The sequence below is a fragment of the Buceros rhinoceros genome, unplaced genomic scaffold, assembly GCF_000710305.1.
Source record: "Buceros rhinoceros silvestris isolate BGI_N320 unplaced genomic scaffold, ASM71030v1 scaffold16550, whole genome shotgun sequence".
In the NCBI taxonomy this organism is placed as follows: domain Eukaryota; kingdom Metazoa; phylum Chordata; class Aves; order Bucerotiformes; family Bucerotidae; genus Buceros; species Buceros rhinoceros.
Window position 1 is genome coordinate 7,535 of NW_010388044.1, and position 15,020 is coordinate 22,554.

The 15,020-nt window shown below is 39.1% G+C and overlaps 1 protein-coding gene across 1 annotated transcript in view; it reads left to right on the forward strand.

Moving 5' to 3' along the window:
• Nucleotides 1-15,020, forward strand: part of HOOK1 (hook microtubule-tethering protein 1) — a 20,064-nt gene that overhangs the window by 1,917 nt on the left and 3,127 nt on the right. Inside the window, 14 exon segments of the mRNA XM_010144622.1 lie at nt 107-157; nt 1,307-1,439; nt 2,272-2,339; nt 3,552-3,614; nt 4,111-4,194; nt 8,971-9,137; nt 9,729-9,869; nt 10,705-10,906; nt 11,555-11,665; nt 11,895-11,982; nt 12,068-12,128; nt 12,712-12,852; nt 13,487-13,574; nt 14,401-14,454. Coding sequence (XP_010142924.1) covers nt 107-157; nt 1,307-1,439; nt 2,272-2,339; nt 3,552-3,614; nt 4,111-4,194; nt 8,971-9,137; nt 9,729-9,869; nt 10,705-10,906; nt 11,555-11,665; nt 11,895-11,982; nt 12,068-12,128; nt 12,712-12,852; nt 13,487-13,574; nt 14,401-14,454 — 1,452 coding nt within the window.

Sequence of the window (15,020 nt, forward strand, 5' to 3'; positions counted from 1 at the left end):
TCTTTCCCTGTCATTACAGGGGAGCTGCTATGTAGTTATTTAATTTCAGCAAAATTAAGAATTTTAATAAAAGCCTGTCACCTTATCTTTCATGTACAACAATTAGTCCAGTAATCTGAAGAAGATACTGCAAGGAATTATGGACTACTATCATGAGGTATGGAAAAAGCAGTGATTTTTTTGTTGTTGTTCTAATCATTAAACATTATGATCATTGTCCTCCTTCACCTTTCTTGGCAAAGTAGTTTATTTTAAGGACTTCTGTGGCAGAAAGTATGTGATAATTATCTGGAAACAATATCTCTGTCGTTGTCCAGGTGAGTGTTGTAAAGACTGAGCTGCAGAACCCAGTTGACTTTTGCATTAATAATTGCTGTTGTCTAGGGAAGTTTTAATCCTTTTGTACACGATCAGATTCCACAGCCCTGGTCTAGGATTTCCAATACTCATGGGAAAACTGGGAGAGAAGTTAGAATCCTCCTGGATGTAGTAGGGGTTATAGTTTGTTCCCTGTCCTGCAGGATGAGCATGGTAGTGGTAGAAGAGTGCTGTATTTTGAGTTAAAAAAACAAACTGCTGAATTTTGTATGGAGCTTGATTACAGTTGTGTAATGGGTGTGGTATAGAAAAACTTTCCAGATCATCTTATGGCTTCCTGTTCTCACCTGGGCTTCACTGTGATACCGAGCGCCAAGCCCTTCTGTATTGCCAGGACCGAGGCTCTCTGGCAAGCCCATAAGTAGAACCTCTTCAGGCTTGTGAGGAGTGTTTGAAGGACTGGGGAACATTTCTAATTTTTTTTAATTACATTGGTAGAATAAATTAATTCTCTCGTATTTGTGGTGTACCCCAAGAACTCTTAACTTATTGCTGTTGCTTTATCTTGTATAAAGGGGCAGTTAACAAAATCCCAGTTAATAGACTTTCAAAACTTGTGGTTTTGCCAGAACAATTTTACAGAAGTCTTACTGAAGTGCATAACTTCATTGCGCTAAATAATTGCTAGATGTTTTGCATATATATTTTTTTAATGCTTTCTACTTTGAATTTAGGCTATTCAGAGAAAAATCTGAGGTGCCAAGTATGGTAAAGGTCATTGGCTAGCAGTGGATTGAAGGGGCGTTGGCCCCTTCTCCAAACACATCCACACTGAGGGGTGGAGACAAACATTGGGAATAGTCTTTACTGGTGCAGAAGAGGCACAGCATGTGACATCTAAGTTTGCTGTATGAAGCCCTTTAGTAAACAAGTTAAGAACATCTGCACAAAAGTGAATCTACTTTCTCCATTTTTTTTTTTTCTTCAGTTCTTGGGTCAGCAGATCTCAGAAGAGCTTATTCCGGATTTAAACCGAATATCTGAGAACTCGGATCCCGCTGAGCTGGGCAGACTTCTCCAGCTCATTTTAGGTTGTGCAGTCAACTGTGAAAGGAAACAAGGTATGCGCTACCTTAATCTGCTCAATGAACAGCAGACTGCCCCAGGTGATTGTTAAGGTAGAAGAGAAGCAGAAACTTTTCTTCTTTCTTTCTCAAAGTCTCTATTGTTAATGTTGCTTGTCTGTTCTGAAGCTGGACTTCACTTAAAAGCAGATCTGTGGGTAACTTCTGTAAGTAAAACTCAAACTTTGCTCAGGGAAGGCTTGAAAAGTGGTCTGAGTCATCTGTGGATTATTCATTCCTGTCAAAACACTTATCAAGACTTAAAACTTACTATTAAATGCAAATCAAATTAAAAACTGTAATTAGAAATGGCATTTTGCTTGTCTGCAGAGAATTATTTGAGTCTTCTATTGCCTTACCACAGCTAATGCTTAGTGCTCTGTTAGTGAAGGAATCCTCAGCGTGATTCTGTTGCTAGAATAGGTGTGATTCCTGGGTGGTCTGAAATGAATGTGTCAAGGATTGTTTGGGGAATAAGCTGTCAGGCTGCACTGCAAAGTTGTTGACTTCAGAAAAGCTTATGCTTATACATTCATAGATGTATGTAGGAAAAAAGAAACCATGTAAATACAGATATCTGAAAATACCCTTGCTTTATTATATATCGTATAAATTTGTTCACTTAAGAGATTATAATCTCTTGTGTTTATCTACCATGTTACTGGATAATAATGTTGTTGGTTAATGGTAGTGCTCTGTATAAAAAAAGCGCTACCTGTTCTGAAGAAGCTTTATAGAGAACAATTTCTTCTGGGTCTTTCTAAAAATGGTATGTCATGTTACTCGAGCTGTGAAGATGAACAGTGTCACTCCAAATTCTTTTTCACAGAACACATACAAAACATCATGACCCTTGAAGAGTCTGTTCAGCACGTTGTCATGACTGCCATTCAAGAGGTAAGTAATAATTCGTAGCTGTCAGTTGAGAAGTCTGAATAGCCGTTTGTTGATCTTTGTGAATTCTTGCATCCAAGCAAAGGTCAGGGAAGAGCATAAGTACTTCCCTAAATTATCTGGGAGGATCAGGACTAAGGAGTCTTGATTTTAGTCTTTTTAGTCTTGTATGTCCAAACGTGCAACTTGTGGAGATGACAAATGCTTAAAATTTCCTGTTTCACACAGGAGTTTGTATCTAGTTTCCAACTGCCAGTTATACTGGAGTCAGGTTCTGAAATTTCTGTCCTAGTGCTGTAGTCTCGGACCCAAAGTTAAGCTGTTTGAGGCTATGTTGCTGTGATGGACCATTCCAGCATCGGATCCACAAACTCCCAGCTGCATCTTTTCCTCTTGTCACACTCTTGTCACAGTGTGCTCTCCTTGCTCTCTTAATTTGTTCTAAAGTGGGTCATCTCAGTGGTCCAGCTTGCAGCATAGCTCTACAGTCATTCGCGTCTGTGAGCTTCAGCACTGTGAAGCAGAGAGTAGAGGGAGGTAGAAACTAAATGCTGACTTGGAAGAAAGTCACTGCAATTGCAGTGTTGTCCAGGTAACAGTGGAATTGGTTGTAGGCTTTAAAACTTAGTTTTAATGGACTATATAGTCTTTAAAGCTGTGTCATTGGGAGAAATAAATCTATAACGCTCTTGTTTGTGTTCTGACTAATCAAACTTTATTTCTAGAGCTTCTTCAGAAAGAATACTGTAGTTCCTCAGTAGAAGTAAAGCCCTTTAATTGCTGACAAACATACTGTGCATGTCTTTGTACTGGTGATCAGTGAGAGCTACATTTATGTTCCTGTGGTTTGCTGAATGGCAGTTAACGTGACACAAAGTACTGTATTAACTGTTAAATCAATTGAGTGAAATCCCTTCCTCTGGTTCACTCCATTTTAGCTTGACTAGGGGATAGCAATAACTTCACAGACCACAGACTAAGGTGTTAACTGCTAACTTGGTTAATTTGGAGAGGGGGAGGTAAAAAAAAGTCACCTTACTGTAGTTTTGTTTAAACCCTTTACCAACCATGAGGTGTGCTTTTTATATTCTTCTGATATATTGAAGGTGTGCAAGTGCATGATGGAAAATACAACTGGTACTCAGTAGACAGGGAATTTACAGATATTTAACCTCAGATTTAACCTTTTTTTTCCCCTGTGGCCTCTTTCTGTAGCTCATGAGCAAGGAAATAACAGGCCCTTCCACAAGTGATGCATCAAATGAAATGGAACAGCAGGTAATTGCCTAATATTTGTTGCTGTTGTAGTTCAAGCCTGAACAATAAGTTGGTATCTTGCCATCCCAAAAAATGAAGAGGAGGGCTGCTCTTCCTCTCTAGTTCTAAAAGTTAAAAAAAACCCCAAACCTCAACAACAAATTGACTCTCTTGTCTTCACTCTGCACAAACTACTTGGTCTGTTTTCGCCTTGGAGCTGATCTGATTAAACCATGCTGGTTCACAAAGGGCAGAGCAACATATTGATGTAGGCAGAGAAGTTATGTTGAATCTGAATGTTACTCTTGAGTTTCAATAATTATTACATGTGGTAGTCACTTAAAATGCAAGTGGAATGAACAGGGATCCTGATCTAACAGTGTGATGTAGGTTTCTGTGTCAGTATGCGCCTAACCTTCTTAAACAATTGGTTTAAGTAATTGAGGCATTTTGCAAGCTTGAACTGTGAGTGCTTTGGATATGGGCCAGAATGATTGACTATCTTGTTTTTTAAAAGCTTAAAAAAGCTTTGGAAGACCTCCAGGAAGCACTAGCAGAGAAAGAAGAGTTGGCACAAAGATGTCAGGAGCTAGATTTACAGGTAAGAAACAGCAAGTCACTTTTTTTCTTTACTATGTCGTGGTGTGTCCTGGTTTAAGTTAGAACAGAACTTATTCTGTTCAGAGGTTTTGCTTTTCAGCTCAGTCTCTTCTAACTGCCCTTTCTGAAGTTAAGGTCATATTTTCACAGACAGTATCTGCTTTGAGAAGTGATAATGTTTGATGTTTACAGTTACTGCCGGGCACTGGTATGCAGAAAGGCTCTGGCTTTTACTTTATGCTGTGCAGACCAAGGTCACTGCTAAATCGTGTGTGCCACGGTGGAGGTGCAGTAAGTTAGAGGCCGCACCTGCAGGGAGGAGCAGACAGGACAGGTGACACTAAACTGACCAACAAGGTGTTCCATCTCATAGACGTCATCTTCAGTATAAAGCTGAGGGTCTTGCTCCCTCTTGCTCTCTTCTTCAACGGCCGATGTCCAAGGAGGACTCTGTCCGTTCTGCCTTTGATCCCAGTCTGTGCATCCCTGAATTCTTCCGGGATCCAGCTCCTGCATCTGGTTCCTGTCTGCTGCTGAGCCTAGCCTGGGCCTTCCGCAGCATCAGTGGTGACGGTGACGTGATTGCCATCAGGAGGTTTGGGTTCGGTATTGTATATATTTATTGTTATTTTCATTAAAGTAGTTTTAGTTTTCCAATCCATAAGTCTCTCTTCCTTGCTCCTTTCCCCTATTTGGGAAAGGGGGGAGAAGGGGCGAGGGGGTAAAAGAGAGCATCTGTCATTTGTTTGGAGCTGGCCCAGTTCTAACCCTTGGCGGATTTATTGGTGCTCAGTGTGTGGCACAATAAGGAGCTCTGATTAATTGCCCAGATAGTTTAAATTCCAGCTTGCTCAGTTGAGAGTGTATCAGACTTTTTCTCTGAGTTTTTAAGGACTGCTTGAATCATGTTATTCTGGGGAACAGAATTATATAGTACCATTTTAGAATCTGTTTTAAAGTTGAGTGCTGTAGTGTTACTGTACCTGCAATGTTTGTTCTGGTGTTATTTGTCTGTTCTGAGTGTTTATTTGAATACCTGCTCTGGGCGAAGGTCACCACCTTGTTGTGTTTTTCATCACTGATACATGCTGTGTTAAGCTGGGCAGCGACTGCGTCCAAGTACTACAGGCATCGTATAATGGATGTTGTTACCAAGTACACATTTGGTTTTACCTGGGGAAGCTATACTTCTCCCCATCATGTTGCTCTGACTCCACTAGATTCTGGGAATCTAATAGATTTTGAGGATGGTGAATATGGCTATTTCCATCAAAACATCACATTGTTATCACTATCATTGAATGTATTATTTATTTTAGTGATTTCCCTGATTCTTTTTATTGTGTGGCGTCCGATTAGAGATTGGGGCAGATATACCCCTCAGGCAGCCACCTGAACTCGTAGAGCGGTTGCTGCTTTGGCAACACGCATCACAGGTACTGACACCCCACAAGACTTTGTGACATGCTCTGCAGTTATTTAGACCCTGTGAGTTTTTGTGACATACCCAACCTGCACTGCAAATGCTCACACCCCACGAGCCGGCCCCACAAGTGCTGCAGCTGCTCCAGCTCCTGATAAGGGTAACTGCTGCTGCTTCAACTCTCACAACAAGCCCTGCTGCTGCTTCAACTACAGCAAAGAGTACTACAGCTACACGGACACACACTGTGGCCATTCCCACTCAATCAGCATCAGTACAGGTTGCTCCTGTGAGGATGAAGAGAAAAACAAAACAGGTATATCAACCATATAGTCCATTTCACTAACGGATGAGGGAGAGAGTCCTTCTAAAGCACGATCATTGGAGGAAGATTCGGAAACAGATGTAAAGGCTGATGTCCCTGAGACTGGGAAAACCAGATCACCCAGTAGCTGATGGTAATGGAGCAGGCCCTTCTAGAGCAGATCTAACCCTTGAGAGATTTATTTGGGCTCTGAATAAAGGACACAGTGCTGCTACTAAGGTGCAGAAATTCTGAGGGGCCAAGTGAATTTGGCATTTATTTAAGTTTCTATGAGAATTCTTAGCTGTTTGGGGGGGGGTGTGTGTGGAAACAATCATTCTGTACTCCAAAATGCATTACTGGAAATACACTTCCACCAGAAGACTAAGGTGAGGTCCTGTGACAACTGTTAACTCAAAGGTGGTTTGATCTTACAGCTTTATGTGTACCCTTAGGAGCAGGTGGCATCAAAACAATGTTAACATGGCTTAAAAATTTGCATATTTCATTTTCAGTCACTGCTTCTTCTGATCTGTGTCCAAAAAATCCAGTTCATGTAATAGTCATTAGATTTAATTACAAGAAAATGATGCTGTTTTCAATAGGAGTTGATGAAAGACTAAAATTTGAAATTTACTTAAGGTTTACCAACTTTTTCTCATACACAGTTACAATGTGGAGGATATTTCAGGAAACAGAACTAATGAAAACTAGTAGATCCTGGGTGATGTTCAAACCCCACTGATAACAGGCCAGCTTTTGTTTTTAATGGATATAGGAGTTAATCAAGTCACTCTTCAGAAAAAGGGGAGAGGACTTAATTGCAATAAGCAGGAACTTGCATTTCAATCAACTTTTTAAAGGAAAAAACAAACCTCCATTTGTTATCCCTAAGTCCGATTCCTCTTTCATGGCACTATAATCTGAGAAGAGAAAGGTTTATCTGGCAAGGCAGATCATCTTAGCTTTGATTCCGTACAAAGAGAACATTGGCTGGCATCTTCTTACAGGAGCCAGAGTGCTGTACTGGGTGCTTGAGCCTCTAGAAAAAACCCAAACAAACGCCAAAACCAGAGTCAGTTCTTACAGGTATTGACAGCTGCAAAAGTAGAATATTTACATGTCAAGTAGCTCATAGCTAATTGCCATGCTCAGAAAGCTGTTGTTAGAATTGAATCGATATTTCCTTTTTTCTTGAGGCAGTAGCAAAGCTTCTCAATGAAAGCAGAGATCTAAAAGTGCTTGTGAGCAGAATCCACAGGAGAAAATGCTTTCTTGTAAATAGGCAGGAGGATTGATTTGACAGCTGAACTCACAGATTACAGTTGTTAAAACTTCTAAAGGTGTGTTCACTGTACAAAAGTTCTTGCTTCTAGAGGTGTCGGGATGACAGTTTACTTGCACTTTCTGCTTCTGTTAAGAGGCTTAGTATGTCTCACTAGAGAAGTCCCAGGCTTTCTCCTGTTTCCATCAAACTTCTTCTGAAATTTTTCTATTAATTAATGATAAGTTACACAAAGCTGCAAAGCCAAATGCTCCTAAGAGCGTGGGCCAGCTGAAGGTATGAAAGGTCTCTGAGGGAAAGATACTGCTGGGAATGAACAGCTGCGTTAATGACACTGTAGCTCTTTAATGCTGTGTTTTCAAAATACCTCTTCCTAATTTGTGTTGGCTTTGACACTGCTTCTGTTATGTTGAAGTAGTAGAAGAGAAAGCTGTCAGAAAAGACAACAAACTTGCTCTGAGTTGATGTGATAGTTCTTTGATTTTTTATTTATAAGTCTGAGATGGGCATTCCTTTAACATGGTTCTAAAAGTGTGAATGTTGTGCACGTATAAGGAGTGAGTGGCTGAACCTTGAACAGGAACGTTAAGCAGGGATGAGTTATGAATGTTAACAGGAACGAGCAGGGCCCAGGTATTCTCTACTCACAGGTGGTTTGTGTACGTGTCTATAGTAAAGTGTTATCTGCTATGTAAGAAGGAGTGAACCTAGAAAGCCAGCACCTAATGAAGAGGTAGACTGATTACTACTTTGTTTCTTATGTTTGTCAACTGATAGGCTTTTAAATTAAGATCACAAGCAAACTGTTTCTTAATATTGCATACTCTAGGTTGTATCTGATGTTTAATAATGTCACCATGATACATTTTTTAAAATTTTGTTTATTTGAAGCCATAATATTGACTGACGCTTCTCATTTAAACTAATTCTTAATAAATTCACTTGTAAGGTCTCAGTCTTCCGTGGTATTTTCCAAGAGTATAAGAAAGGTAGGTTTTTTTTACGATTCAGGAAAACATAACCTCAAAAGCGTATTGTCCCTGTTTAAATGCCAGTTAACTAACACATGCTACATGCTCTTATGTTTGACAGGATGTTTAAATTAACACCACAGCTTTCACTAGAAAAACTTTAAAGGTTCTATCCTCTTAATCCCTCCCCATTTTTATGGCTGTTAATATACTTACTGTTTCAATGAAGTGTTGTATTCTCATTTGCTTAGCTGTGAACACTTTCAGTATCAAACCTGTTTGATTGTGCCAAGAAATGCATGCACTACATGAAGCTCTCTAGGTTTTTTCTTTTGCGTGTGTGCTTACTAGCTTATGGTGCCTGAAACCGCTTCTTGCTCAACCATTGACTGCTGAGCGCACGGCAGTACTGTGTTAGTGTGCTGGCCAGTGCCATCCTGCTTTTTATTGTCAAGGACAAGCAAGATGGAGGGTACCTTTACACCAATACTTAATAGTTGTTTTGTATGACATCCATGGTATCGTTTTAATGGAAGTACCAGTTCCTCTCCATATCACATTGTCTGCATCTACCATGGTTTCAGTTACAGAAATTGGTCTCTCTTTAGAGGGATTTTAGTGCTTCATAACTGTCGTACACTAAAGCATCTGTATGCTCAAGTGTGCCGGGTAAATTATATTCTAAAATTTCTAAACCTCCTTCATAAACTAATTTGGGGATGTGCTGCTGTCTTGCTGCAGTCCTTTCCAGTTGGACAGGTCTTACAGTGTTGATGCTGGTTCATCTGCACTAGGTGGCTGCCCTCCAGGAAGAAAAAACCAGCTTGATGTCAGAAAACGAGATTATGAATGACAGGCTAGAGCAATTAGACGACTCTCTTGATGATCCAAATACCATGGTTGCGAAAAAATATTTTCACGCACAGTTGCAGCTGGAACAACTGCAAGAAGAAAACTTCAGGTATGAAATGATGGCTCTCAAAAATTCCACGCTTGTCATGTCAAAGAGATCTTGAGAATTTCTGGTGCTTTCAGGATTTTCCATCTCAATTTCTTTTCTTACAGAAGCTTCTGGCGCTGTAAAAACATTTTAAAGACAGTCCTCACCTTTAAAAAGAAACCATTACTTGTTATAGAAAATATTCCTTGGTAATTGCCATACTGTAGCCATTGACATAAAATGAGTGACCAAATGATTCGTGTATAAACAATACAACAACAGAAACCCTAACACCCCCACACCCAACCCCACTGTATCTCTTTACTGATTTCTTTTACATATTAGTCATTCTTCCTGAGATACTTACGGGAGGGAAAAATCACTTCTCATGTGATCCCTTGATATCGACATAGTGAATTTGCAGTATAGAATCTATCCTGATGTAACAGGTAGACATTAAATGTTTCCTGTGTACAGCACCGTATTTCAGGCTACTTAAATTAAAAATTAAATTAAAAGGTTCCATTTGTCTTATTTTTAGGAGTTCTAATGCTAAATGAAAAATGTGTAATAACGATGAGTTCTTAAGAGTTCCCGCTTTTGATCTGACAGGCTTGAAGCTGCAAAAGATGATTATCGAGTCCATTGTGAAGACCTGGAAAAACAATTGATCGAACTGCAACATAGAAACAATGAACTAACCTCTTTGGCAGAAGAATCGAGAGCATTGAAAGATGAAAATGATATTCTTAGGTAGGTAACAGAGAGAGCCCTCCCCCACACATTAGGAGGATTCATGACTAAATCCAAGGTTTTGTATTTAACAAGGTTTTTTTTCTGGGGTGTTACTTCTGCAGATCTCATCTGAATGAGATCTAAAATAAACGTTCGAAAGGTCCCTTCCCTTTGATACAGCAGAGATGGAGCACAAGCTTTCAGGCATAGCCTCTGTTGTTCGCATGAGAATAGCAACACGGAAGTTTTCTGTGAAGCAGGATTAATGAATGCAGAAATTATTCTTCATATGGGATGGAAGGTGAATTTCTACAAGAATTAAGATATTTTTAGGGGTGTGTGCATTCTTAAGGGGACACTTGTGTGGGCAAGAGTCTGCCTTTTCTGATATAGGAAAGCATGTATGCAGCTAGACCTTCTACTTAACTAGCATTCTAGGCTAGATTTAGGTTAGCAAAATTAAGGTGGAATACACAATAACCCTGATGAGAATAACATTCCAGCTTGAGTAAAGTAAATTAAGTGCCAGACCACCCAAGAAATATCCAAAGCAAATCATACTGCAAAATCAGGTCTGCTATTTGTAAAACAGTATGAATAAAACATGGAAAGAAAAGTGGTTTCAGGTGTTTAACGTACAGTGGTTCTTAAGTAACATCTGAAACAAATCTTAACTGTAGATTTTTTCCATAATTTTATTATATTAGCTTCTAGTGATATGAGATCACACATTATTGAACACAGATTTTAAAATTAATTTGTGTTTATGATCCAAGTATTTTCTTACCATGTAGATTTTTGTTAATAATTAACTGGTAATTCTTGGTTGTATCTGCTTGTTTTATAATTTAAGGACTACTGCAGACAAGGCAAGTAAGCTGGAATCAACTGTTGAAGTATACCGTAAAAAGCTACAGGATCTGAATGACTTCCGCAGACAAGTCAAATCCCTGCAGGAAACCAACATGATGTATATGCACAATACGGTCAGTCTGGAGGATGAACTGAAGAAAGCCAATGCAGCACGTGTCCAGCTAGAAACCTACAAAAGACAAGTAAGGTTGCATCTATGCATGAGTTGTTACTTTTTCCTGAAAGTTGTCTTACCTAAATAAAACAAATTTGTTTCAGTGAAAAAAAAAATTGATACAGCTTAATTAAACAGCCCATGGCTTAACCTGTATTATCCCCCATAGAGTTTCTTATTCATGAGAACTCCTTCATATTCTGCTGTTCACTTTCTGTTTTTTCCTGTTTACTAACCTAGCAAGCTTAACTGTAGTGGCCCTCTCAACTGATTGGCTGTCCATGATCTGCAGTTTTTTTGTTTTTTCTTTAACTGAGGTAATTTGTGTGCCTGGAGGGGGTGGGGGTCATCAGCTGTTACTGAGATTACTTGTAGTATTCTTAACTTTTTCTTAAACTTCTACAGTGTAAAATGAATTTTATTTCTATTTCACTTATTTCAGTAGTATTTAAGAGATGCAGGAGTTCAATATTTAAAGAAACCCAAAAGACCAAAGAAAACCAATAAAAAAAGAAAAGCCCAAACACACAGACCTTGATGCCATCTCCCTTCCCACAAGCTTACACAACCAGCTGTTTATTTGGGCTGAAATGGGCAGGAGTGGAGGTTTTAACACAGCTTTTAAAAGTAGCATCTAGCAACATTCATGTGCCGAATATAATCTCTTCATTAAAAGGTCCAGGAGCTTCATAACAAACTGTCTGAAGAATCTAAAAGAGCTGACAAGCTAGCATTTGAGATGAAGCGACTTGAAGAAAAACATGAAGCTTTAATCAAAGAAAAAGAGGTAAGTCTCCTCAATGAGAGTTCATTTGAACAGCTAATATATCTCTCTCAAACCCTCTGTGTGAGGAAAACCTTCCCAGAAGATGTGCTACCAAAAAAATGAAGCTTAGCAGCTTGTGCATGTGTACACATAAAATATGTCTTAAAATGTGTCTGTGTCAGTACTGTTCCTGATTTGATCTTAAAGTGGTGCAGTATAACTTAATTCCACCTCAAATATATCTTCTTAGAGGCTGATAGTACAGTGTGATGCATTAAAAGAGACAAATGAAGAGCTCCGGTATTCACAGATGCAGCAGGATCACCTGAGTCAAACAGGTATTGCTTTATCTTCAGAGGCTTTTTTAATGTATATTAGTGATGTCTTTAAGTTTGTTAAATTAAACTTTCCACGCAATTTCAGGTGCATGTCGTGATAAAAGCCATGAGAATCTTGCTGCTGAATTACTGCCAGTGGAGTATAGGTAAGACAAAAAGGCTGAGGTTGTTTTCATGGGTGGGGCATAATGTTGTCTTTAAGTTCAGTATTTTTGGTAATGTGGTTCTGTATCCAGTTCTTCCATTTCCTCCATGGTGCTTGTCTGGACCCTTGTGTAGCTGTTAATAATTATTTCCCCATACTATAATAACTTTGTGTTCTTTTTTAAAAGCGTATCAGGTTGCTCTATATAAAGTTTGGCTTGAAACACCCTCTTGAACGAGTGAAACAATTCTTACCTTGCCCCTGGCAGACAGAGAAAATATATAAGAGCAACTAAGGCAGAAGAGCTAAAGGCTCACTCATACTACTTTTCATGTTTGGCAGAGTGAAACAAAGGCACAATAAAATGTGGGTTTGGAGTGACTTAATTTAAAACTTTATTCATATATCTTACAATTTTCCAAACACCAAAATAGGGAGTTTAATAAAGTGTGTTACCTGAACTATATCCTTAAGCAAAACTTGTCTTGCTCACTTTAAGGTAAGGAGCAAATAGGAATTTTACTTCCTACTCTTAGTCACCTTATTCCTAATTAATGGTGACTTTTTTATTGTTTTTGATTCAGGGAAATGTTTATTCGGCTGCAGCATGAAAATAAGATGCTCCTATTACAACAGGAAGGATCAGAAAATGAACGTATCGCAGAGCTCCAGGAACAGCTGGAGCAAAAGCGTCGGACAGTGAACGAACTAGAAACTGAGAAGAGGTGATGGGTGAAACACCATCTTAAAGCAGAGCAAAACATGATTTCTGTCCCTTCAGAGTGGCCTTACGGCTTGCATCCATAGTGTAGCACTGTGCAGGAAGCCAACTGTCCTTTTCCTTTCACCAGTTTAATGATTAATGAAGGGTTATGAAGCAAGTAAGAAGGAAAGGATCTTAAGTGTGGTGGTGCCAAGTGTGGTAGGTTTGTGTGTACCATATCTGAAGAAAGTGTTGCCTATAGGGCTCTGTTACCTCTGAATAGTTCTTGGCAGACCAAGAATGGATGTGACCTCGATTTCTAGAACTTCACACTAATGATGTAGTAACACTGGCATATGGTATGAGTTTCTCTCAGTTAATTCTGAAAGCAGTTTACTAGGACATGAGAATTTGGGGTAGTTAAGTTTTCTTAAAACTTAGAATAATTTTAAGTCTTTCATTATAAAATGTTTAGTAAAGCTGCTGTGTGTTTGTTTCAGCAGAAATTCAGGTCTAACTAAAAGCATTTGAAAGCTGTTTCTTTGTGGCTTAAATCCTGCTGGGTATGCCCTCTGAAAAATATCACCCAGACATGAAATAGGGACATCTGCTGTCATCTCTTCAGATTGGTAATAATTGTGTTTTCTTCCGAAAAGGCTGAGCAAAGAGCATGTTCAGGAGTTGCAGCAGCAGATTGAGGATCTGCAAAAGACTTTGCAGGAGCAAGGATCCAAGACTGAAGGAGTAAGTGAAAGTTCAGGCTTCTGGACCTTGAGGACATCTTGCAAGTTTTGTTTAAAATCCTCCTGTGTAACATCAAGTGCTTTGTTTAGCTGTGCCTCCTTTTTCCCTGTGTCTAGTGCTGATAATGACTAAGAAGGCAGGATAGTGCTTTGCTGCTTTTGTTTGGTTGGGTTTTGTGGTGGTTTGTTTTTTTAAGTTAGTTTGAAACACACTAGTTTATGCAGTAGTAAGAGTAAGGAAGCTCTGAAGCCCCTTTGGGTCAATCCCCCCTACCCCAAACCCACACACACCTTTCAAAAGACCTAACAAGTGAAGATTTTAAACAACTGAGGCTTATCAGTGTATTCTGAAACTTGACTCCTATCTGAAAACACCTCCAGTTTAGGTAGCGCAGGCTTGGCTCCACTGTGTTCAGAGCAGATGACTTCAGTCTCTATAGTACGAGAATTCATGAGACCCCCACTGCCCTCCCAACTGCATTTCCATTGAAAAGCTCATGTTTTATTAGGTACCTTCCCTCTGCCTCCTTTAAGGAACTGTATTCTAAGTTCTACTTTATGTTTAAAAATCTCTAGTTTTACCACTAAATGACAGTACAGTGAGAAGGGTAGCTGTGAAGAAAAGATGCTGGAATTGGTACCTGTGTGATGCAAAAAATACAGACGCAGTTACAGAAATGCCTGAAAAACATGCAGTTTTCGTAGGATTTATTTCTTTGACTTATTTAGGTGTGCTAAGTATTTGTGGCTGATTTGTAAGAGCACTTTAACATTGCACGGTGTGAAATACTGAAATATAACAGAATTTTGACTCTTTCCTTTCATAGTCTAGCAACCTGAAGCAGAAGTTGGAAGCACATATGTAAGTAAGGCACATGCATCCACAGTAGCTAGTTTATGCTAAAAATTTGACTGTCGTAGCTCAGAAACTGCTTAAGCCTTTGCAGGGACGCCTTGTTTTTCTAAGCCACTGATTTGAGATTCAGGCATGTAGTGAGATAAGTATTAGCCTTCTAGTTTTGTTTACTCTGATCAATACTAGTATCCACTTAATTGTCCCTTCCTCACCAACAGCATTTTAACTGTTCTGATTCTACAACAAACTGCTAAAACCAGCACTCTTACTGGACTCAGAACAGATTTTATTCTTCTGAAATGCTTCCATCCTTCCAGCATATGTGGTGTCTGCTAAGGAGAGGCACTGGAGGGTGTTTTTGTCCATTTTCTTGTTTATTTCTAATTTTAGGTAAATGAAACTCAATTCAGAAGTCACAATTTTTCTGGTTCTTTGAAAATGCATACTAATATTTCTATTTAAACTCAGAAGAATTGGCAGCATTTAAAATAGTAGTTTAAACTTCCACCATCAAATTTTGGCTTTCAGTTCTTAAAATTGTGCATGGAGTAATTTGTGAGCTTAATCCTTAGCCCAGCCTTTCATTTGTAG